At 48.5% G+C, this 26,009-nt stretch overlaps 1 protein-coding gene across 2 annotated transcripts in view; it reads left to right on the plus strand.

The window, feature by feature from the left end:
• The window catches only part of LOC147663856 (transmembrane protein 176B-like), a 79,630-nt gene that overhangs the window by 12,668 nt on the left and 40,953 nt on the right, over window positions 1-26,009 (plus strand). For both annotated transcript variants that reach the window (XM_086950148.1, XM_086950149.1), the window contains exons 3-5: window positions 14,052-14,255; window positions 19,091-19,201; window positions 21,271-21,327. In XM_086950148.1, the coding sequence (XP_086806274.1) occupies window positions 14,052-14,255; window positions 19,091-19,201; window positions 21,271-21,327 (372 nt within the window). The remainder of the gene's footprint in view (window positions 1-14,051; window positions 14,256-19,090; window positions 19,202-21,270; window positions 21,328-26,009) is intronic.

The following is a 26,009-nucleotide window of genomic DNA, read 5'->3' on the forward strand; positions in this document are numbered from 1 at the left end:
TAGTGAACATGTCCTTTTTACCTGTGTCACTGGAGTGAGGCCTACAGACTCACTCATTTAAAGTTCCTTTGCTGCGTGCTTACCTTACCCTTGACCTACATCGGTTTGGTATGTAGCGATGCACATCGCATGTGTGGAATAAAAGTGCTGGGTGTATGTGTGTCTGGCAATGGTACAATACAGGCATATTGCAGTGCATGTAGATGATATGCATGTGCTAGGTGTATCTGTGTCTCTGAGTGGTACAATTCCAGCGCTTAATTTGAGCCAGTGTTTTCCGGTGCTCGGCACTGGCACTTAGTTCTCAACACACGCAATTGTGACAGTCTGCCACATGGTGGCGCTGTCTGTGTAATTAAAAGGGGCCCGATTCACAGAACTAACTTAAGTTAGGATTTTGTCTTTAAAGAGACTTAAGACAAAATCCTAACTTAAGTCTTTCTTAAGTCTGTCTTAAGTCTGTCTTAAAACAAACTTAGGACAAAATCCTAACTTCTGTGAATACCAAAAGTAGTAAGTTTAGGATTTTGTCTTAAGTTAGTTCTGTGAATCGGGCCCGAGATGTTTATTATTTCAATATAGAGTGAAAATGACTACTACCTGCCACCTAAGCCATTCTTATTGATCTGGGGACCTGGAATTGTCTGAATTGTCACACTTAGAGTAGTGTGATGGTTAGTAGTAATGTTGGTGCTATTCTTGGCAGCGCTGTCAGGGGCAATGGGTGGTGCAAGCTTCAGTGGTATCCTGACGAGGGCCCTGGTACTTATTCTTTTTACAAATTATGCACTGTGCAATTCATGAAGGATGAAATGCTGTACAATGCATGTATGCTATATGCACAGACTGGGTGTATGTGTGCCTGTGAGTGGTACCATTCATAATGGATGAAATGCTGCGCCGTGCATGTATGTTATATGCACAGACTGGGTGTATGGGTGCCTGTGAGTGGTACCATTCATAATGGATGAAATGCTGCGCAGTGCATGTGTGCTATATGCACAGGCTGGGTGTATGTGTGCCTGTGAGTGGTACAATTCATAATGGATGAAATGCTGCGCCGTGCATGTATGCTATAGGCACAGGCTGGATGTATGCGTGCCTGTGAGTGGTACAATTCATAATGGATGAAATGCTGCGCCGTGCATGTATGTTATATGCACAGGCTGGATGTATGCGTGCCTGTGAGAGGTACAATACTTGGAAGATCATGGGTCCATTTCCAAGGGCTGACTGGAGGTACATGAGGAGAGGAGGTTGAGGAATCCTTCCAGTCGGATTTGTGTTTTGCTGTATTCCTGTAATCTGGCTGGGACCCACTGGAGAAAGGGAGAGCCAGGCTCTTTGTACACTTTAAATGGTGCTGTTTGATTCAGAGAGAGGTCACTGAGAAGGTGCCTGGGCACATCTCTGGAATGAGATGGGGCTGATAAGAGAATCATAGAGAGCAGGGCTCAGACCCCGAGGTAACCTTTTGATGCACATATCACTGTGGCTAACGTCCATATGTGGACTCCAGTCGCTCCCATGGCCTGTGTAGTGGGGCTATCAGACTTGGAGTCGCTCCCGCTGTGACAGACTGCTGTCTGGAGGAAGAGAGAAGAGGGCACAAGGACGTGGAGCCCCAACATAAACTTCAAAGACCTAGGGCTCAATTAATATTATGGTGTAAGCATACTCTGATGCAACAGTGACGGATTGTGCTTACCACCAACATAGGTGTCTGCCAATTGAATTTATAATTGGGCGGACCACAGTTTGGCAACGGCCGAGACTACTATGCCTCCGCCGTGGCTACATCTCTCTGAAGGTTTCCAAGAGTAATTTGGAGGGGTGGACATTTAGCTGTTTTTTACTGGCCTTCACTGCCAGAAAAACCCTGGCTGTAAGGTGCAATAAAAAAACAACATGCTCCCCTCGCCATAGGGTATAGCTTCCATGGCAAGGGGGCATGTTTTTTCTAATTATTTTCAAAAACAAAAACCTATTTTGAGGTTTCATTTTTGAAAAAAATAAAAAATCGTAGTCAAGGTCACAACAACCTTAATGGTTTTAGATGGCTTGTTAAAATACCTCAGACCGACCAAGAGCCCTAAAATTCACCTCTAACTTTCATCTGTGGTGTTGAAAGTGCATTAGCCCACTGGAAGGAGTCATTCAGAACAAGACGGTTTAACATTGTATGATGTTAAGACCAAGCTCTTAGCCACAGCAACAAAAGGCACAAATGGACCTGATCTTCGCCCAGTCCTGTCCGCGTCCTGGGCTGCGAGAAAACTTTGGCTAATTTAAAGGCGCCCGCTCAGCTTTTCCTCCCACTAGCAAGGAGCTCTGGGGCATGTAGTCCATACCCTCCATGGCAGGCAGCACAGCAGGTAATAGAGATGTGTCCCGCGCCACAGGAAAACTGTAGCAAATTTGAAGGCACCCACTCGGATCCTCCTCCCACTAGCAAGGATATCGGGGCCTGTGGTCCGACCCCTCTGTGGCAGGCATTACAGCAGGTAACAGAGATGTGTGATTTAAATTATAAATCACATTTGGAGATCTACTGGAGGGATCCTATAGAGTGGAACCCTGTAATGCAGTGTAAGGAGATTGCTCCTGCACCGATCATGTCATGCCCATATTAAGGGAAAAATTGGGGATCCAATGTCAGAGGAGAGTCGCCGTGAAGTGAGCCGTGACCTCTAACATCGAACGCATCATCGCCCTTTGGCAGTCCCAGGTCGGCCACCCTGTTTGCCAGTTAGGGCCACCCTGAAGAATGCTGCCATGCTGACCGGGTTGCAGCCCATGCGCAGAGGTGGAATGGTGACCCTGTATGGCAAGGGGGGGCCACCGCGACAAAGCAAGAAGTGTGGTCTGATCAAGACCGTCGACGGAGGAAGGAGGATGTTGTGGTGACTGAGTGGGCTGAAGAGGTGACTGAGGACCCCATCCTTGGAACTTACCAAGCATCGGAGGAGTAAGTAGAATACCTGACCACCGCCGCTGCAGGACTGCGTGTGAGGAAAACGAGAACACCCAACCTCAGCCCTCTTGGATCGCGTGTGAAAGACCAGAGGCTACTGCTGCAGCTCCAGCACCCGTGAAGGGGCTCACTGAGAGACTATGGCCGCTCGGATCCTGCAGGTATGGGTGAGACAGGATTTTGGGCCAGGCAGCATCAAGGGGATTTTGTTGCTAGATAGCGGGGGGGGGCTGAAACACTTTTTACTTTAATTGATAGAGAGGGTCTCCTGAGACTCGGACTACTAGTTGGACTTAACCTGAATGAAACCTATAGTGAATGGGGAATAACCACTACCGCTAGCTAGACAGTAGTGGGACTCAGGTAAATTGATGTAAGATATAGTTTGATGTACATAAAAGTAAGTTCAGTGATATTGGTTGCTAATGGTACTTACTTTACTTACTTAGGTCTACTACCCCTCCTGGGGTATGGGTATAGACCATCACTCAGGACTTTCCAGCCATCTCCGTCCTGGGGTTTTCTTTCAATTCTGTAACACATCTCCTTGCCGTCAGCCTCAAGGCATCGGCGACATGTGATTCTTGGACTTACTCTTTTCCTCTTCCCTTGAGGGTTCTAGGTCAGGGCTTGTCTGCTGGTGTTACAAGCGGGTTTGAGGAGGGTGTGACCTATCCAGCCCCAGTGTCTTTTCATGATTTTGTCATGAGCAGGGAGTTGGAAAGTCTGCTGTCATAGGTGATTGTTGCTGATGGTATTTAAGCAGAGGATTTGAAGGATTTTCCTCGTCAGGTGTTGATGAAGGTCTTTTTTTTTGTTGGTTTGCATCGTTAGGTCCTTGGAGCTCCAGATCTTCTTTAGCTAAATGAAGGGAGCCCTTGCTTTGCCTATTCTTGCCTCGACGTCCTTGTCTGTGCTGCTCTGCTTGACTACGACACTGCCCAGGTAGGTGAAGGCTTCAACCTCCTCCAGCGCATCGCCTGCAAGAGAGACTGCAGTTGTGCTGGCTATGTCAGCCTTCAGAATCTTCTCCCCTGTGGATGTTGAGGCCAAGTTGTGCCGATGTGGCTCCCACATTGTCAGTCTTCTCCTGCATCTGCAGATGGGTATGGTAGAGTAGGGCCAGGTCTGAAGCAAAATGCAGGTCGTCGAGCTGTGTCAAAGGTGTCCACTGAATGCCATTCCTTCTCCTTGCTGTGGATGTCTTCATGATCCAGTCTTTGGCCAACAAGAAGAGAAAAGGCGAGGGTAAACAACCCTGGTGGACTCTGGTCTTCACTTGGAAGGCTTCCACGAGTTGTCCTCCATGTACTGTCTTGTAGGTCATTCTCTCGTAAAAGTTCCTGATGATTCTTGCAAGTTTATCTGGCACACCGTTGCAGCTGAGGCGTTTCTAAAGGGTCTCTTTGTCCTCGCTTTCGAGTGGCTTCTCATAGTTGATATAGTAGGTCCATTCCATCGAATGCTAAAGGATGATGCGCAGTGTTGCAGTCTTGCCTGTGCAGAATCTATCTCTGCTGAAGTTAACATGGTGTGTTTAAAATAGTTTAAGCAGTTCTACATATTTTCTTTTTTGTGTGGATTTTGTTTTTGTGTATCCACCACTGCCCAATAGAGTCCCCGGCCTTTGAGTAGCAGGTGCATGTATATTGGCAGGTTATGTAGGTGTTGTGAGGGTTTGGCTGTTTATGCTCTTTTTCCTCCAACGCAAGTGTGGAGGATGAGTTGCCATGTTTCCCTCGAGGAAAATTCTACTCTAAATATGACTGATCAAGTACTGACTTTCCATTCTATTTCCTCTGTGTTTAGGGTATTCTGACGTCAATGGAATAAGAAAAATGCAGCTGAGGCGGTGCACAAAGGACAGACTTTTGTCTAGCAAACTGCATACTCCAAATTGGACCGAAGAACCTTTATGGCGGCAGATGGATGAACAGATCATTTATGATGGCCCGTCCGCATCCGCCAACCTCTAGATGAGGTTCTATGACTTTAACTGTGATGGTGAAATCAGTTTCTTAGAGGGAGGAGTTGACTTTCTTTGGATAGGGCAGATGGCACTTACCCTTTCTTTGGTTGCCACTGTGTCCTTTGAAGTAGAGTTCTGTGTCAAGGTCATATTCAAGTGATTTTGCGTTGGGTTTTAGTTGGCGAGAAAACCATCCGCAGTCAGTCATTCTGGAGAGCTGTGCTTGAATTTGTAGATGCTTTGGGGTGTTTGGCAAATTGAAGGAGCTCTAATTTTGTTGGGTTTAGTTTTAGATAGGCGCTGGACATCCACTTCCGAATAAGTTCATGGTAGCTCTTGAATTGCTGAATGGCTTGTGAAGTGGAGCTTTTCCGCTGGGCTGGAGTGGCTTCTAATGAGCATATGATTGGATCTTGATGCTGGTGTTTTTTTCGAGGTGGATTCCAAGGAGCTTTATGTAAAGATTGAAAAGGATTGGGAGCAGAATGGAGACCGGGCAAACTTCACAGGAGGCGAGGAGTCAGTGGTAACTTGATGCTCTCATATCGATGAATCGGTGCCAGATGACAATGTTGTCAAGAAATTTGTGCAGGAGTATGGGTATTGACGCTTTTGACATGTCTGTTTTCTTCAGGTGTCAGATCGTGGGTCTGTTGGTCTATGATGGGTTTGCGTTAGTTTTACTCTTCCTTAAAATTTCTTGGAGTCAAGTAGTTGCTGCTGGTGTCTGGATATTGAAGAGTCTGGTATTGTTGGTTATTGTTTAGGTGTCTGATAGTGTGTCTGTTCTTCTTTGGGAGTTTGATAGGCCCTTTTGGTCTCATGATGTCTGATAGTGTGTCTGTTGTTCTTTGGGTGTTTGATGGGTTTCTTTGGTTTCACTGCTTCTTTAGATATCTGAATTCATGAAGTATCTGGCTGTTGGTGGTTGGTTGACCGTTAGAAGGTGGTTCTGACAATATGGGCTGCCCGGATTTTTCGCTTTTTGAGGCTCATGAATTGGAACTTACCCACAGTGAACTCATAATGAAGGAGACTGCATGGGAATTTTACTGATGTCCCCCTGGCTTGACTAGGCCACTGCGCAGCAGCTGGAGTAAGGGACACCGGGCTGGTTACATGCAGACATGTGTACATGCGTGTGCACACGTGTAGGGGCTGCTCAGGGGAGATTCCCAGCGTCTGCAGTCCGGGAGCAGCTACAAGATGAAGGGTATGGCAGGACTTGTGCACAATTGGGTGGTATTCACAAAACAAGACCTAGACCGAACAGGCATCAAACATTAAATCAATTAATGGTGTACCATCAAATGCAAAACTTTTGCAAATAACTCCTCTCTTTTAATTGCTGAGGTAGGAGGTACATCCAAGTTATGCCATAATTAAAAAACATATGCCCAATCCCTTGAAAACGTAAAACCAGTTGTGAGATAACAAATAACACACACCTACGTGCCTAAATCAGGTAGATAGAAAAAGTGTGTGTGAGCGAGTTGGCGCCTCACGGGCGAACCACCAACGGGAACCTGGCAGGTACTCACCAGGATTGCCCTGATCTCATCATTGACAACATCAAGCTCAAAAGAAAGATGGGTATCCACAAAACAGTGTTTGTGAGGGAATGCAGTGTGTGGGAATAACAAACAAACCCAATACGTGTCAAACAACAAATATGTAAAAGACCACAAGCAACACGGAACTTAGCTTTATTCTGTCACCTTCGTGTTGGTCGCGGGGTGTTAAAAAAGTGTGAATGGCTAATACCTATCTAGCCATACTCTGCTTGCCAACATGTTTCATTGCCACTTCTATTTTAGACAATTTCTCCAGGCATCACACATTTTTAAGCCACTGCATTAGGACAATCGATGTCTTCACAACTGAAATACAAATAAAAAACACACACATAGTTGTCATCCTTTCATGTCCAGAAGCCAAAAGGTGAGAGGCTTCAAAATGTGAGAGGTCACAAACCACACACAACATTCTGTTATTTACCCTCAATCGACCACCTTGGCGCATACCAGTCGAGAGGTCCAAACCATAATAGGTTTCAGGGTGACTCCAGGTGTGAGTCACTTTTCTTTCCGCAATTTTACTGTGAAGAATAGAGCATATATGGTTTTAATCTCTATATATCTATTGTAGTAAATCACCATTGATTATTGTGGGCCTTTACAACACCCTATATTCTACAACTGTGACTTTGTCGATGTTGAGAGGTAAAGGAACCCTTTGAATGCAGGTGATGTCACTTAAATCTCAGTACAGCAATAACCCACAAGGCTTCCTAAGAAGTACAGACTCTGTTAAATGGCGCTTAGCTATGGTGCATCATAATAGAGCAATGCGATAACATTCCCACTGGACCACTGTGCCAAAATATTCATTCTCACCCTGTAGATACATAGACGACGTGCTCTGCATCTGGGCTGGGGACGAACCAAGGGGAGGGAGGCTCAATGGCCGTCGCCGCCGTACGAACAACTTGGTCCTACTGAGGATCCGGCAAGTACCCAGACGGTGCCCCGCGAGTTCGACCTCGGCCCGCGGTCCATTTCCGACATTGTTCGTATGGCGGCGACGGCCATTGAGCCTCCCTCCAATTACCTATCTCAATCGGAAATCCTTAAAAACGTTCGCCATATCCGGCACAACTAAGAAGCCAACAACCCTTCACCTCCGCCCATAACCTATTACGAACGGAAAGTACAACATAAAATGCTCGGCACCACGCCGTAACGGGGATTGCAAGAAAGCTGACGATCCTTCAGCATCCACCGTATTATCAGGGAAACAGTTTTGTTATCTAAGGAACGTACTTCCTGGCAGTCTTGCTGCAAACCAGCCATGGCGCCATCACCAATATCTACTAACCAAGTTTACCATCCTCCACCTCTCTTCAAGAGGCGCTCCTAAATTCAGGCAAACCCTATTATATAAGTCCTGAAGATGATCCCCTTTATGTAACTGAGCAAAGGGATCGAAACGTCGACACCTATGAGTTGGCATACATGAAAATAATTTTTATGTGGTTGTGTATGTACTACTCCAGGCGACACTGTCACTATCCCTTACCTATAACAGTGCCCTGCCTGCTCCTTTCTTTTGCCTGAAAACACCCCTTTCACTCTTTTCTATTTCCTTTTCCTCCTAGTACGGCACAGGATTGTGTCTTGCTATTGCTGTAGAAATGTATTATAACCATATTTGATATGTGTTGATAAATAAATTCCTTGCCCGGCTGGACAAGGAAGTTCAAACATATAGTAGCCTATTGTGTTCTATATAGTATTTGCTCTATCCCCAAGAAAGCTAAGAACCTTTGTTTCTGAGAAATCAGTTGATACCCATGGTTCGTAGCTACCCGCTGGGTCCCCCTTGTTGTTCTAAAAAAGCCCTCCACCGAATGGGCATGCGGGGGCCCCGGGTGGAACTGGGACCCCCAGAGCGATCAAGCAAGGTGCAAAGGGCCCGGGTGGGACCGGGCCCCAAAAAACCAAAGGAGCGGCCAGGGGTGGGCTCCCCGAACCGGTTACATTCACCTGGGGGTCCGGGTGGGACCAGGCCCCCCATCGAGGGCTGGAGATGCGGCGAAGCCACAGCGTGATCGCAGCTCCCTCCGAAGATGCGGGGGGGAGCCACTACTATAACATGCGCAGAACAGGAGCTGTAGCGCCCCATAATGCCTTGCCAGGCATGGGGAATGCATAGTTTTGGTGCCTGGTGGCCCCCTCAGAGGAGGGGGTCACCCTAAATTGGAAAAAAGGTGCTGGGGGAGCTGCTGGAGAAGCGCAGTCTCCCCCCCCAGCACGAAGAGACGTCCCTCCCTAAGTTTCCTGGGGAGTTGAAAGGAATAACCCCTCAAGGGCTCAGCCATAATTCAAGGCTGGAACTTTTGTTCCACAGCTGGGGGTGTATTGCGAAGTGCATCAAAGAGTGAAGGGCTGAGTTGGGGATGTCTAGAGAAAGGCATCCCCTGAAGGTGAAGAGGTGTAATTGCACAGAAATGCATTTACTAATGGTTATTTCTTTTAGGGGGACTGATGTTCACGTGTTTAATGGGAAGTACAGGATAAAAGTGATGACATAAGCAAAGTGGGGTTATGTTGTCAGACATTCCTGCTAGGGTGTCTGGCTGTATATGCGTAATCCTGTCATTTCATCTGTGATGCCTTTAGTGGCTGTAATTGCAATGCATTCTAATGATACCCAAATGTGATGAGTATTATCATTCTAAAGTGATGCTTAAACATGTATTCTTGCTGCTGCGCTTAGGTGAAGAACCCAGACTGCTAACCCTTAACCCCTTCGCTGCGGGTGTTTTTCCCCTCCTGTGCGGGGGTGAGGGGTCCGCGCGCAGTGCCCTCATGCTGGTGACGAGCTCAGCTCGTCATGGAGTACAGCGGAGCTGTCCTCATGACGAGCTGAGCTCGTTACGGCCGCACCCATTTTTGGAACGTTCAGCACAGCTGGGAAATTAGCCCCGCGTGCGAACGCTCCAACGGCCGTGACGAGCTCAGCTCGTCATGAGTGCAGCTCAGCTGTACTTCATGACGAGCTGAGCTCGTCAGCAGCATGGATGAGGTTAAGATGTAGAGGTGCATACTTCATGGTCAGTAGGAAATGTGTAATCAGGGTTGTGTGTCACCAAGACAGTGTTACCTAATTTAAATGCTTGTTGAGATACTGGGGGGGGGGGTTCGTCACTGGGATGGTGCCAGTGTGCAGGGCCCTCGCTCCAGGTTATGTTCAACTAACTGCATTGGGGGCAAGATGATGTGCATACATGGGAGGGGTGGTACTAGACACCCCCTGCTGGAGGGGTGGATATGTTATGCAATGTCACAAAGTAATTCCAACAGCTTATGTATATTTGTAAATTGGTGAATAGTATTGAGTAGTGAGTGTGTTTAATAAATGTACTCTTACTTTTATAAAGTAAAGTACAGACTGGACAATCACTTATTTATTGAGTGTTATTTTTGTGCACCTGCAAATGGCGATTACAAGCCCACACCACCTCCCTTGAGTAAGCCTCAGACTGCTCTGCAACTCTACCCTCTGAGAGTCAGGCGCTACAATTGGGTGTTTGGTTCCCAGTGAAGGACAAATGTAGTCATGTTATTTGTGCAGGCCTCACAGCTGCTGCCTCGTTTTCCAACGTTGACTGATAGCGCTAACTGGCTTTTGCTGTCTGATAGCCCCGATTGGTCTATTGGTGGCTTATAGTGTCTTATGCTATCTAGCAGTGTCTGTTGGTCTATGGGTGTTTACTGGATAGTTTCTTGGAGTCAAGTAGTTGCTGTGGGCGTCTGGGTATTGAAGTGTCTGGTATTGTCGGTTATTGTTTAGGTGTCTGATAGTGTGTCAGTTCTTCCTTGGAAATTTGACTGTGTGTTTTGGCCTCCTGGTGATTCATGATGCCTAGAGCCTGAAGCTCAGGATTGTAAAGCAAATGCTAGGCCTGTCTGAAGACACTCGTGATGACACTGCTTGAGGTCTCCACTTCCGGGGCGTGGCCCTTTCTTGTGACAGCTATTTGATAGGGGAATATTTTGCATAGATTATTGTGTGTGGTGTTACGCAAACAAATGATGGACGGAATGCCGAATAAATCATACATTCACCCCCAGTCAATAGATCTGGGTTAAACCATCATTCCTTTGCTCACCACACCATCCCAGTTTGGGCCCAACCATATACAGATAAGTCTTGACCATGTTCCTCATGGGAACAGTCCAGCCTGAATGACCAAGCCAGGTCAACCCTGGAGCAGAGACACGCATCCTGGGACCAGTGGTAAAGTACCTGTGCTCCCTCTTTAAACATGGTTGAATTGTCATATTCCTAATTGATCTATTTAACTCACCTATAAATGCCAAGAATATGGTACAAAATGTACCAAGGCCCGGAAGTTAAATGCCGCAAATGGACTGCAGCACATACTGTGCCATCCACTACAGTGGCACTGCAAACATGGCTTCATGCCTACCAGTGTAGCCGAACTGTAGCAGTGTAAAAACTGCAATTTGACCTTTCAAAATAATCCTTTTGACAAGTGAAAAAGTCCCTTTTAAATATTAATAAGTCACCCATTGTAGGGTTTGTTGCCTGCAAAGCGGGCTGCATGGTATTGAAAAGTAGCACATGTAATAATGTAACATTAACAGGTCCTTATAGCAACTGCCACTGAAAAGCTATTTTTTACTGTGGCAGTCCTAGCTGTCCTATGTAGAAAACCAGGGTACAGATTAAAACTCCTAACAGTGTTTCTCAGGACAAATAGTTAAAGAGCTTTTTTTAATAGTTATTAAAAGCTAATTTAATGGGGATGTTGGATTTTTAATAAATATTAAGGAACAGTGACTTTTACTTTTTTACCTTTTCCCTGCCTGGTGCTCCTAGAGGCTAATTTGCATTTGCTCTCATACTTCTCCTAGCCACTGATTAGTATTTAAATAGGTGTGAAATGCCTTCCAGGAGCAAACAATAGACTGACGTGAATAGGCAGCGATGACTCCCCTGAATCTCACTGAATATGCTGGGTGGGGAGAGTGAGCATCCTTTTTGGTATTACAGTGACAGATGTGTTGGGTTTAGATATAATACTTTGGAGAGCACTTGATAGGCAGAGACTATTATTGAATATCCACTGTCTGGTTGGTGATAAACCCTGCTTTGACCTACCAGACTTCTGTCTCTGCTTATGGGGTATAGTGGCTGCCTCACAATAGATTTTGGTATTAGATGTGAGAGAACAGTAAGATTTCCATAGTACACTCATTGCACAGACCCCTCTCCCTCAGAGCTGCAGTTTAGTGTGGCCGAATACTTTCACCATCTTGAAAATGCTCAAAGTGGGTAGGACTGGGCCCGAGAACTTTTACCACATTCATTAGGGTGTGCCCAGGAGTCATTCCTACCCACAAGTTTGTAACAAGCTTAAATATCACTTCTCAAAGCACCTACTTCAGAACACTCCTGGGCCTGGGAAGAGTGGAAGAGGTCAACTAAACCTGTTGTCTGCACCCTGAGAAGAGTCCTGAAGGACTGAACCTGCGTTCTCTTGTGCCCAGGATAAAGGGTCATAAGGCTGACCTCCTGTTCAAGCTACAGGAAAGTAACCTTCCCTGCAAATGCCCAGCTGATCAGTGGTAGGCCCGGGCGGTGAACTCCGCTCAGTTCGTGAAGTTTTTCATGCTCCAACTGTAAGTTGGTGATGGTGAGCGAGGAAAATCCAATGCAAGACTGCTTCCCAGAGGGGTTTCTAAACGCAAGCGGTTGGGGATGGTCGCGATCAGTCATGCTGAGAAACCTTACATTTGCGTTGAGGAAGCTGACGCTCAAGGAGTGGCAGAAAGAAGCAGCGCCCTCTTGCGCTGCATGTGATGCCATTTGAACTGATTTTACAGCACGAGGCAAACACCCAGCGCTAAGAATCAGTTCAAACTGCACGAGATAATGCACTCCGCCACTTACGGAACTCCACGTAGCTTGGCAGAGTTTTTTTGTTTCCGCGAACTCCGTCCTGTCCTAATCAGTGGTACATAGACTTGGACTGGACCCTGTTGTTGGCCTCTGCCTGACACCCTGTGTGTCTTTATGTGCCTTGTCTGAGGTCCTGGGGGAGCTATAGGAGTGTACTCCTGTGGTGGATTGTGGATTAAAGGACTAAAGTCAGGAAGTAAAATCTTTGACCAGGATGCACCTGGATGGTGTTTCCGACCCATTCTCCAAAGTGGTCAGCGTCATATGGCACCTAGGTCCTGGTCTACTGCAACCATTAATTATCATTGGCACTTTGTACTTCTTGGTGCTATTGCTACTTGAAACTTTATAAAAACACGCATTTGAAATGCAATCAGTCTTGCATTTGTGAAATTAGAGCTATTGGTATTGTAAATTACAAAAGATGTACGTATGATTTTTTGGTTTGTAAGCATTTAGCACTGCTGTTCTGTAACCTGATCAATTAAAGTAATTTAACAGACGACGCATTTACGTGTGCTCTAATGACCTTCTTGGACAGATAAGCACTTTCCCTGATCACTGACCCAAATGTAGAACATAGGAGAACAGAAATCAGAGAGCATAGAAAAATGAAAGCAAAGCATAGAGCTTAGCAGAGCAGAAAGAAGAGAGCATGGAGAAAGAAAAGCAGAGAGTGTGGGAGAAAGGAATGAGGCTGTCCGCGGTGCACACAGTGTGCCCACCTAAAAGGGCGGCCCCCCTAGTGCTGCATTCAGCACTTCACCACGCTCTAGTCATGGGGACCCTGGGGAGTCCCTCAGAGGATGCCTTCATCTTTATCCCTCCTGGTCAAGCTGAGATTTCAGCTCAGAGGGCTCTACAGAATTTGATCCAGACTCCGGGAGAGCTTCTTCCCTGTTTGTCCTGTTTACGACCTGTGTTAATAATTAAGGGGAGCAAATGCACCTTTCTTTTGGTAGAGCTACAAAATTTGTCTTATTTTTAAATTGTTTACTTACCTCCAATTATCCATATGCCGGTTTTTAGCACCCCCCGCCCGCCTCTCTGCCCGACCGCATCTCCCTCCATGGCCGCGGCTGCTTATAGCGCCTCTGGACATACCTGTTGCCCATAACCTTCCTGTTCCCTCCGCTCTTAAGCCTCCTCGGCTGGCCTTTGCACCCAGTGAACAAGCCAATCTCCCCAGCCTTCTCTACCTGCTAAGGCCATCCTACAATCTTTAAGTAACAATTAACAAACTCTCCTTCCTCTTAATATGGCTGCTGGCGTCCTCCCATCATCATCCCTAGCCCAGCCACCCTCTGGACTGTACTCCCCCCTGTAAATACCTGAGGAATGGTCCAATGATGGGGCCAGCTGCAGAGCGCCCCCACTTTCAAAGACATTCCAGTGGGCTCAGAAGACTCGTAAATATTGATTGGCCCAAAGACCCACCTGGATATCTCATTCCTTCCCTAGAGGACGCGGAACTGGCTTTGTTTGCCGTGAAGAGAAACAAAACTTTCACAGGTTTGAAGTCTACATTTATTTGTTTTGCAGACCCAGTTGCACATTGAACAGGTTGCTCTCAAGCACTGGTTCTGGGGCTTTGCTGACTTACCTCTCCTCTCCTAGGCAGACGCCACGTCTTCCAATGTTGGGAAAGCCAATGACATTGAATTCTCCAGTGATGCCTCCAAGCCAACCGTCATTAACGTCAACATCAACGATCCCTCATGCTTGGCCTCCCTGCTAGAGCGAGTCAAGGCAGCAATGAGGATGCAGCCATCTGCCAAGGATGGCGACTCCGTGTCCAGCGGGGAGCAGAAGGTGCTGGGGGTACGTGAGTAATCCTATATCTTTGTTTGTTTGTGAGGACCAAGTATTGTTCATAATCGTGGAGAATCATTTGGTTGGTGAAACCTATTGTTTTCTGCTGGGGTGTCTTCTGAAGAGGCCAGTCCTCAAGACCTTTCTTAATTGCAGGAGGGCTCTTCATATGGATGTTGTTCAAGATCTTGGAACATAGATGGAAAAAGCCAGTCTTGTGGGTTTCTCTTTTTTGCAGTTCTTTATTTCCAGGCCTTGCAATCTTCTAGTCTAAGATGTGGTACTATTTCCTGAGGTAGTTATTTTCTCGCCCAGGTCAGCATTGGTGTAATTTCTTGTGGTCACCTACGCGGTGCAGCCGGTTCTGATGATTAAATGTACTTGGACATGGAGTTGGTGTTGTTCCTTCATGATGAGGGTGATGAGGTTAAAGATCTTCAAGCTTTTGATCAGCTATGCCTCAATCAATCAGGGAATTTTAAGTGTGCTACTCAACCGTGAGGGTCTCAAGGCGTTTGGGGGGGGGGCAGCTCCGGTCAGGTCTTGAGGGTCTTCCTTAAGATGTGCAGGGTGGGGCGGATAGGATGTTGATCAGGAACTCATTCCAGGTCTTGGCCGCAATGTAGGAGAAGGTTCTTCCACCTGTTCTTGTTCTGCGTATGCATGGGGGTTCGGCGAGGGCAAGGGCGGTGGATCGGAGGTTTCTCTTGGGTACATGGGAGGAGATTCTATCGTTGAGATATTGGGGTCTGGTGTTGTGGAGGCATTTGTAGGCGTGGGTGAGTATCCTGAAAGTTACTCTCTTCTCGACGAGGAGCCAGTGGAGATTTTGCAGGTGTTGGCTGATGTGATCCTGTCGAAGGCGCGCCAAACGTAAGCCCGTCTGCGCCCGTCCGCACCTGGCCCGCGCCCAGCGCCAGAACCCCTAGCCCCCGCCGATGCAAGACAAGACGACCAGCCAGACCTACGATGCCGCCGCCCTCAATGCACTCAATGCCGGCTGGAATCCCGCCTGCTGCCAGGCCACCCCGAAACGCTTCCACGGACCCTTCACCTGCAAAACCTGCAAGTTCACCTGCCTCCGATCCTGCACCGCACCCCCCAAGCCGAGCACCAGCAGAAACCACCTCAAGTGCATCCTGCTCAACACCCGCTCCGTCCACAAACACGCCGTGGAACTCTGGAACCTGCTCGACACAACATCACCAGACATCGCCTTCCTCACAAAAACCTGGATGAACGTCTCCTCAGCCCCCGACATCGCCATCGCCATCCCGGACGGGTACAAGATCATCAGGAGGGACCGCGTCAACCAGACTGGAGGAGGCATCGCCATCGTCCACAAGAACACCATCCGCATCACGACCGACCACGACGACACCTACCCCGCCCCGAGCACCTCCACTTCCAGATACACACCGACCCTAAGACGACGCTCAGAGGCACCCTCATCTACAGACCCCCGGGACCACGCACACAATTCAGCGAAGACATCGCCGACTTCATCCTCCTAGGGGACCTCAACTTCCACCTGGAGAACAACAAAGACCGCAACACCGCCGCCCTGCTGGACAACCTCACCAACCTCGGACTCAAGCAACTGGTCAAAACCCCCACCCACTACGCCGGCCACACCCTTGACCCCGTCTTCTCATCCAGCAAGCACATCACCTTCAGCCACTCCACCGGACTCCATTGGACCGACCACAGCTGCGTCCACTTCAGCTTCAGAAGAACCATGACCCATCACCACCCGCAACAGGCTCCTCACAGGAGCTGGAGCAAGATCACCGCCGACCAGCTCACCACCTCCCTCAGCCAGAACCCACCCGCCAGCACAAGGGACCCCAACGAATCAGCCCGCAACTTCACGCAGTGGTTGACCGCCTGCGCCGACGACCTCGCACCACTGAAGAACCTTCCCAGCAGACCCAGAAGCAAGAAGGCCTCCTGGTGCACCGACGACCTCAAGGACTCCAAGAAGACCTGCCGCACCCTCGAGAAAGCCTGGCTCCTCGACCGGACCACTGACAACATGACCGCCCTCAAACACGCCACCCGCAAGCACCACCAGCTTATCCGCACCACCAAGAAGAAATCTCTGAAGGAACGACTGGACAACAACGCCCACGACAGCAAGGAACTCCTCAGCATCGTCAAGGAGTTCTCCAACCCCAGCACCGGCACCAACGACATCTCTCCTTCACAAGATCGCCGACATCCACAACAGCTTTGGCGCACCATCCACGCACCCAACCGGAGAACCAATGCCCCCCACCGCCACCCTCTGCACCTGGACCACGGTGACCACCGAAGACACAGCCCGCACGATGAACACCATCCACTCCGGATCTCCGACCGACCCCTGCCCCCACCACGTCTTCAACAAGGCCGACTCCACCATCGCACCCCAACTCCGGAACATCATCAACACCTCCACCTTCCCGGAGAGCTGGAAGCAGGCCGAGATCAGCGCCCTACTGAAGAAACCAACAGCGGACCCCACCGACCTCAAGAACTTCCGCCCCATCTCGCTCCTCCCTTTTCCTGCCAAAGTCATCGAGAAGCTCTTCAACAGACAGCTTGCCGCCTTCCTCGAGACGAACGGATCCCTCGACCCCTCATAGTCCGGTTTCAGAACCAACCACTGCACCGAGACTGCCCTCATCGCAGCCACCGACGACATCCGAGCCCCGCTCGACAACGGGGAAACAGTGGCACTCATCCTCCTGGACCTCTCTGCAGCGTTCGACACGGTCTGCCACCACACCCTAGTTCAACGCCTCAACAACATCGGCATCCAAGAGAAGGCACTGGAGTGGATCACCTCATTCCTCGCCGGAAGAACACAGAGAGTCCGCCTCCCCCCGTTTCGATCCGAGGCCACCGAAGTCATCTGCGGCGTTCCGCAAGGAACATTACTCAGCCCCACCCTCTTCAACATCTACATGAGACCTCTTGCAACCATCGCACGCCAACACAACCTCAACATCATCACCTACGCCGACGACACCCAGCTGATCCTCTCCCTCACCAGAGACCCCGACACCGCCAGAACCAGCCTATACGAAGGGATGAAAGACGTCGCCGAGTGGATGAAGAACAGCCGCCTGAAACTTAACTCGGACAAGACGGAAGTCCTCATCCTGGGACCATCGCCCTCCGCCTGGGACGACTCCTGGTGGCCCCCCGCCCTGGGCAGCGCACCCAAACCAACAGACCACGCACGATGACCAGACAAGTCAATGCCGTCTCCTCATCATGCTTTCTCACCCTTCGCATGCTCCGCAAGATCTTCCGATGGATCCCGACCGAAACCAGGAAGACGGTCACCCAGGCACTCGTCACCAGCCGACTGGACTATGGGAACACCCTCTACGCTGGAACCACAGCCAAGCTACAGAAAAGACTCCAACGCATCCAGAACGCCTCCGCTCGACTCATCCTGGACATCCCCAGACGCAGCCACATCTCCGGCCACCTGAGGGATCTGCAGTGGCTCCCCATCAACAAGAGGATCACGTTCCGGCTCCTCACCCACGCACACAAGTCTCTCCACGACCTGGGCCCCAAGTACCTCAACGACCGCATGACATTCTACACGCCCACCCGCCCAGCTACGATCTACTAGCCTCGCCCTCGCCGCCGTGCCACGCATCCGAAGATCCACCGCCGGAGGCAGATCCTTCTCCTACATGGCGGCCAAGACCTGGAACTCCCTCCCCATCCACCTTCGGCTGACCCAGGACCATCTCGCCTTCAGGAGATAACTCAAGACCTGGCTGTTCGAGCAGTAATGGACCCCCTCCCCCAAGCGCCTTGAGACCCTGCCGGGTGAGTAGTGCGCTATACAAGTGTTATGATTGATTGATTGATTGAAGGATGCCGAGAACGAGTCTGGCTGCAGTGTTATGTATGGTCTGGAGTTTGCAGAGCAGAGACTTGTTGTTCCCAGTGTAGAGGGCGTTTCCGTAGTCCAATCTGCTGTGTATAGTGATGTGTCTGGAAGGCTTTGCAACAGAAAGTCTCCAAGTCTGAGACAACTAAGATTTTATCTCTTGTGATGAAATCAGTTTCACTGAGACAGGCGTTGACGTTCTTCAGAAGGTATACATCAAACTTACCTGTCTTGGTTGTATCGCCAATGTGTTCTTTGAAGGAGAGTTTGGCGTCAAAGTTTTACCCAAGTAATTGTGTGTTGAGCTTGAATTGACAGCAATATTGTCCACAATAATTTCAGAAAGACGGCTTGAGTTTGGAGATGGTTGGTGCTTTCGGCAAATAGGAGGAGTAATTTTGTCAGATTTACTTTTAGGTAGGCTCTGGACATCGGGTTCTGAGTGAGATCAGGGAAGATCTTGAAATGCTGAATGTCTTGTGAAATCAGGCAGGGTCTGGTGGCTTAGTGGACTAATCTGCTGGCTGTAGGGACTTATGTTTGACATTATGGTCACAGATTCAAATCCCGACTCGTCCACTTAGCCTTTCATCCTTCTGAGATTGATAAAATAAGTACCATCAAGCTGGGTTACAATGAACATGTGCTATTCGGCACCACAATACCCTTCTGGATGACCGTGCGATTTACAAAAACACGTTATGTTATGAAGATATGCATTTAAGTTGGAGTGGTCTCCATTGAGAATTGTCATAAGACAGATGGTCTTTTGAGAATGGGAGGGAATATTAAGCAGTCGAGAAGAGAAAAGGATAGGGTTGGGATGTCACAGATGCAGCCATGTAAGGCGAATACGCAGGCACTGTCTTAAGAGGACATGGAATCCAGAGGTTGTTGAAGGACCAGGGATGCTGAGAGCCATCTCACCTGATGTTTGTCTCCGCAGGCCGTACTGATCGTCATCGGAGCGCTCTGCCTCGCCTTTGGTGTTATCGTTTGTTTCTATGAAGAAGGCTTCGTGTTCCGGACTGGATCTGGATTCTGGACAGGGATTCTGGTGAGTAAATTGTGATAGGAAAGAAGAGAAAGGGAAAAGGTTTTTGAGGGGAGTAAGCTTCAAGGCATCATTGCTAGTGGCATGCACTCTTTACAACGCAGGCTTTACCCCTTCTTACTTTTACGATGCTGAAGTTACCATGCAGGTAAGTACCATGCATGCAATTTCCAGGCACTTTTACAACACATGTAGGTGTTTATTTAAGTGAATTTAAGAGACCTAGGGGCATATTAACAAGGGCTTTATCTCCGCTTTTTTGGCTTTAAAAGCCAAAAAAGCAGAGATAATCTTTTCACCCTATTTACAAGTGGTTGCTAACATGCATTAGCGCATGTTAGCACCCAATGCCTCCCTTTGCATCTCTAATGAGATGCAAAGTGGGCGACACTGGGCAGTACAGCCTTGCAAATATCGCTGATGAAAACATCGCGATATTTACAAGCCTGCCCCAGCATTTAAGCAGGCGTTAGTTTCTGGAGAAAACCACTGTTTTCGCCAAAAACTAACGTCTGCTAAAATGCATACTTACCTATCCCTAACATTGCGGGTGGATTATGCTGATACAACCACAGGGTCGTATCAGCAAGGTTATCGCTGTTTTGCAGGGAACGTCGCTGGAAAAAAAGCGATGTTCCTTTGAAAATGGTGATTTCCCCGCTATCGCTGAAATTTTTATCGCCCTGGAGAAACGCGTTGTTAATAACGCGCTACCAGGGCGATAAATTCCAGAGATAGACAGCGATAAATAAAAAAGCGCTAAACACGCTTTGCATTATTTATCGCTATCTCTTGATGATATGCTCCCTGGCTTTTTCTAAAACAATCCACATATGAAAACAAAGCGAGGGATGAGAAAGCCGGCATCTGCACAGGCTTGGGACGCAATAGTCACTAAATTTAGAGGCACCACGACTAAAGACAAACAATATATCCATTGAACAGTGAAAGAAATATGCTAAACTTCTAGGGAAATGGTGAAGGGGGGTGACCAGGAAGCCCAAACACAATCCAACAAACGCAGACCCTACATTTGCACCCCAGGTCCCCACCAAAAGCTGATAACACAATCAGAGTTACAAATGCTGAAACAAATAACAAAATCAGAGACAACATACTGAGAAATCTTTTTGTTTTTAATGTTTATAGAAGCATACTCTTTAACTTACTTGTAAGACAATACATCTGTGTATAAACAATAGCAATCCCATATGGAAAAATCCTTCTTGTCAAATACTTGAAAATATTACCAGAAACTGCGTCAGTGTAGTGGCTTGAGGGCCTTACCTTGACAATAGTGTTGAGTAAGTCATCTTCAGATATCACCAAAAATGAGACCTCATCTTCAGTTCATGTTGGGATCAACTGAAGGTTCAGATATTAGAGGCGGGGAGTGCTCAATGGATTCCAGTTCTCATTAAACAACTTTACAAAATCTTCACATTTAGATCTGGGGTCAGGAACTATAATGGCAGGTGAGATCAGTGAATAATCTTACAATATGAGAGAGACACTGGTATTGAGTGTTTATTATACATGCTTAATTTGGAAGGACTTTACTCTATAAATGTTCCCTGTAGGTGCATCTAACTACTGTGAGATTATTCAACCCAGAGAACGAGGGGGGCTTTTCTTAATTTATTCCACAAACCACTTAATATTTTGTTTCTTCAAATAAGTTTTTGGAGTACATAGGAGCAGAGGGCTTTGGTCTCTTCTTTTTACATTTAAGAATAGTAAAGTCATCCAGAAGGTCCTTTGTGCAAACACAGTAATTCACAGTGGAGAAATACACACTTTTTCATCAGGCAGAGAGTTTGAAGGGCTTTCCGTTCCTTAATCTCCAGGGGGTTGATGGCAATGTTTGTTGTGGCATGAAACCATGACAACTCTTTTTTAATGTTGCATTTTGTAATGTATGAAGAATAAAGGGAATGGAATCAATTCATGTTTTTGGATAGAATGTATGTGTGTATGTATGAGTTACTTCCTTGGTGAGACCCTACCCCAAAGTGAGCCAATAATTCTTTGTTCCAAGTTTTCATGGGTTAACGTTTGTCTTTTCTTCACAGTTCATGCTGTCTGGGGCTGCATCGATCATTGGCGAGAAGCATGCTGGCAAGCCATGGGTAATCAGTCTCTTCTGGTATTGAGTTCTGTCCGATTGAGCACCTGTGATCTCTGGAGAACCTCAGTCATCCTCTCTGCACACGGATTCTGAGGATGCCCCAGTGGTCCCTTGTGTGGGGTACCCCAGCATGGTCTGTGTTGCCTGGACGCTGCATGCTGGGTCTTGCTGAAGGAACCTCATCCACTCTCCCAACAGGATCTGACTCATGAGTGTTGTTTATCATCAAGCACTTGACCAGTCGTAGGGCCCTGCCCTGTTATTGAAGCTTTTGTCTTTGTGCTTGCCCCCTGCTGTGTTCCTCCTACAACTTTGGCTTTCCCTGAGAGTTGCTTAGCCCAAACGTGTTCCCTGTTTTTAATTTTCCTAGACTATTCTCTTCCTCTCATGGAAGGTTTCCCTAAATGAATCACTTTGAAGGATCCCCTTGTCTGTCTTTGGCTTATTCTGAAGTCACCGTTCGGCCCTCCTTGCCAGCCGCATGTTCTGCACTCACTGCGTGTTGTCTGTTTGTCACTTAAACTCACTCCATTCATGCTAGGCTCAGTTTCTGCTCATTTATTTACCCTCAGTATTACCCCCTCACATGTCCCTAGTTTCTTTCTTCTCCTCTCACTAAACCTTCTTCCTGTGAGCTCCATAACTTGCACCACCTTTGGTACTTCACTTGAACACACACTGAACATGTTCCCAATTTCAACACGTTCAATCTCTTTGAATAAGTTCTCATTCTCGCCTGTCCTTGTTTTGAGGTAAGTCCTTTTAAGTGACCACAGTGTCTCACCAGTCCATTCATGGAGAGCGTGGGTCCCTGCCTTTCTTGAGCCTCATATTGAGTCTCTTTGGGTGAGCCCAATGTCCTCTCCTGTCCTTGAGCCTCATATTGAGTCTCTTTGAGTGAGCCCAATGTCCTCTCCTGTCCTTGAGCCTCATATTGAGTCTCTTTGGGTGAGCCCAATGTCCTCTCCTGGTCTTGAGCCTCATATTGAGTCTCTTTGAGTGAGCCCAATGTCCTCTCCTGTCCTTGAGTCTCATTTTGAGTCTCTTTGGGTGAGCTCAGTGTCCTCTCTTCTCCTGTCCTTGAGTCTAATATTGAGTCTCTTTGAGTGAGCTTGCCTCCCTCACCTGTCCATGAGTTCACATTGAGTCTCTTTGAGTGAGCCTACCTCCCTTGCCTGTCCTTAGGTTGACATTGAGGCTCTTTGAGTGAGCCTGCCTCCATCGCCTGTCTTTGGGTTCATATTGAGTCTCTTTGAGTGAGCTTGCCTCCCTCGCCTGTCCATGAGTTCACATTGAGTCTCTTTGAGTGAGCCTACCTCCCTTGCCTGTCCTTAGGTTGACATTGAGGCTCTTTGAGTGAGCCTGCCTCCATCGCCTGTCTTTGGGTTCATATTGAGTCTCTTTGAGTGTGCGTGCCTCCCTCGCTTGTCTTTGGGTTCACATTTAGGGTCTTTGAGTGAGCCTGCCTCCCTCACTTGTCCTTGGGTTGGCATTGAGGCTCTTTGAGTGAGCCTGCCTCCATCGCCTGTCCTTGGGTTCACATTGAGTCTCTTTGAGTGAGCCTGCCTCCATCACCTGTCCTTGGGTTCACATTGAGTCTCTTTGAGTGAGCCTGCCTCCAGCACCTGTCCTTGGGTTCACATTGAGTCTCTTTGTGTGAGCCTGCCTCCATCACCTGTCCTTGGGTTCACATTGAGTCTCTTTGAGTGAGCGTGCCTCCAACGTCTGTCCTTGGGTTCACATTGAGTCTCTTTGAGTTAGCTACCTCCATCACCTGTCTTTGGGTTCACATTGAGTCTCTTTGAGTGAGCCTGCCTCCAGCACCTGTTTTTGGGTTCATTCTGGGTCTCTTTGAGTGAGCCTGCCTCCATCACCTGTCTTTGGGTTCACATTGAGTCTCTTTGGGTGAGCCTGCATCCATTTTTTGTAAACTATGTTTTTATTGCAGAATCATAGAATATACAAACAGTTGTTCCGACATATTAGCCTCTGGCATCTGTTGTCCTCAGGTCATAATTGAAAACATCACACAGCCATTCAGCCCGCAACCCGAAGGTCGGGCGGCGCCAGCTATAAAATGTCAGGGACAGAAGGGAGAGGTGAAAAAGAAAACACATGAAAAGGCAATCATTTGTAGTCGGTATAATGGTCTGCCATCCGCATGTCTATGTCCCCTTAAACATCCTTCTCAACATTTACCCTCTTAGAGGAATCCCCAACTCCCCCTCCCGCCACCCTCCCCGTGCTGCTATTGGTGTGGGCCCGTTCAAACATAAATACCCTTATTTGGAAAAAGAATTGGAGGTCAAAATGCAATCCCAATTGTGCCTCACTGAACTTCTCATGATGCTGGTTCCTCATCCTGTTCCTCATCCGCAACCAGATGGTCATTTAGCGCTTGCACTAGTCCCTCCCAAGCCCTCGCCATCTCCATACTCTTTTCATTAGTCGTCCGAGTGGCCTGCTGGAGCCTAACCATACCTTCACTACGGGCCCATTTCTGTAGTTCATATGTCCACCTCCTGCTGGACGGGCCCTCCCTCGATTTCCAGTGCCAGGTGATTTCCCTCTGTGCTAGAATGAGGCCCAGGTCAATGAATTTACCAGTGATTTTTGTTTTCGCCGTATGAGGAAACCAAAGCAATAAACAGGTCGCCATGTCATACTCCACTTGTCGATCAGTAACTACCCTAAGGAGCTCACCCACCTCCGACCAGTATTGCCCCAGCACTGGGTTATTCCACAACATGTGGTCTAGTTCCACATCATGTGCCAAACATAGGGCACGCCGCCCGATGGACCCCGAAGTGTCTCCTAATCTTTCCCGGAGTAAGGTAAACCCTATGTACTACAAAAAAGTGTACCAGCTGAAATCGAGCATTTGTGCTCCCCTTCCAAGTTCTCCTCAGAATGTGACCCCAAGCGGTGTCCGGTATGGGCTTCCCAATGCTCTCCTCCCATTTCTGTTTCAGCCCTGTAAGTGGTTCCAGACCCTCATTCAACATTAGGGAATGGAGGCAGGTGACCACCTTGAATGTGCCCGCCGCCATTACCACGTATTGGCAGGCCATAGTTGTGCTGGGCTCCATCTGTCCAGTTTTCCAGTGTTTGCGTATTGCGGTTGTCACAGCCGCATACAGGAGGAAACTACCATCCGGGAGTCCAGAATGTTCCTGCACCATCCGGAAGGGCAGCAATTTGCCATCAGCATATAGGTCGCCCACCATATGGAGTCCCAAGTCCTCCCAATCCATGAGTGGGGACCAGTCCCCACCATGCGGCAGCGCCGTCAACATACCTAGTGGGATTTCTGGAGCATAAGGGTGGGTCACCCCCGCCCTCTTCTGGCTTCTGTTCCAACATAAACACAGGGTCTTTTCCTCCAACGTTAGATCTCGTAACTCTAGTTGCTGCTGGATGATAATATAAGACAGGATATGTCTTTGTATTCCTACCCCTCAGGCCTGGACAGGGCCTCAGAACTCCTTCGCCACGTGCTGTGTGAGGATCTGTAACTGCGCCGCCAAGTAATACAGTTCGGAATTAGTCCCTCCTCTGCCTTCGGCCTCAGCAGCGTATCCAGCGCCACTCGGCGCCTTCCGTGGCCCCACAAAAAAGCGGTCGTCAGAGTACGTAACTCTTTAAAGATCCGTTGAGGGATCCACAGCGGTAGCGTGCGAAAATAATAGAGTAGCCGAGGTAAAACTACCATTTTGAGCAGCGCCGCCCTGCCCTGTACCGAGAGGGGAAGGGTTGCCCAGAACGCCATGCAGCCCTTCAGGGCTCGTATGCAATGCCCTATGTTGCCTTGTAGCATATTATCGGCCCCATGGTAGATGCGGACCCCTAAGTAGGTGAAACATGAGTGCTCCCAAATGATATCCTCGGTCAGCTGCGGCCGGGGCACATTTGCCCGTAACGGGAAAAGGCAGGTTTTACTCCAGTTGACCCGAAGGCCTGACAGCCTCCCAAAATGCGACAACATTGCAGTCGCTCCATTCAGGTCTTCAGCCGTGTCCTCAAAGAACACCAGCAAATCGTCTGCATAAAGTGAGATGTATTGCGGGATCCCACTGCACGTAATACCAGCATAAGCCCTCCCTGTCCTAGCCCGGGCCGCCAGCGGCTCCATCGCGAGTGCGAACAGCAACGGGGAGAGGGAACACCCCTGCCTCATCCCCCTCCGCACCGGATAGTCGGAGGAAATGACCGACCCCAATCTCACCCTAGCTGTCGCTGAGGAGTAGAGGACCTTCGTCCAGCGTCCGAAGAGGTCGCCCAAGCCAAACTTCCCCAGTACCTTATCAAGGTACCCCCATTCTAAGCTATCAAAAGCTTTCTCTATATCTATTGACAGCACTGCCGGCATCTGATCGGGGTCCAAAGCTCTCTCCAACACCCGCACAAGGCGGCGGATATTGGTCGAGGTGCTCCTGGTCGGGATAAACCCGACCTGATCGTCATGGACCAGTGTGGTCATATGTGGCAACAATCTGGTAGCCAGGATACGACTCAGAATTTTATAGTCCACCGTTAGCATGGACAACGGCCTATACGAGGTCACGTCGCCACTCTCCTTTCCTGGTTTCAGCAGTGGAACTATCAGCGTCTCCCGCATCGACTGAGGCAGGTGTCCCAGCTCCAGCGCTTTGGCATAGACCCCTAGCAGGCGGGGCGCCAAAA

The sequence above is a fragment of the Lissotriton vulgaris genome, unplaced genomic scaffold, assembly GCF_964263255.1.
Source record: "Lissotriton vulgaris unplaced genomic scaffold, aLisVul1.2 SCAFFOLD_3164, whole genome shotgun sequence".
NCBI lineage: Eukaryota > Metazoa > Chordata > Amphibia > Caudata > Salamandridae > Lissotriton > Lissotriton vulgaris.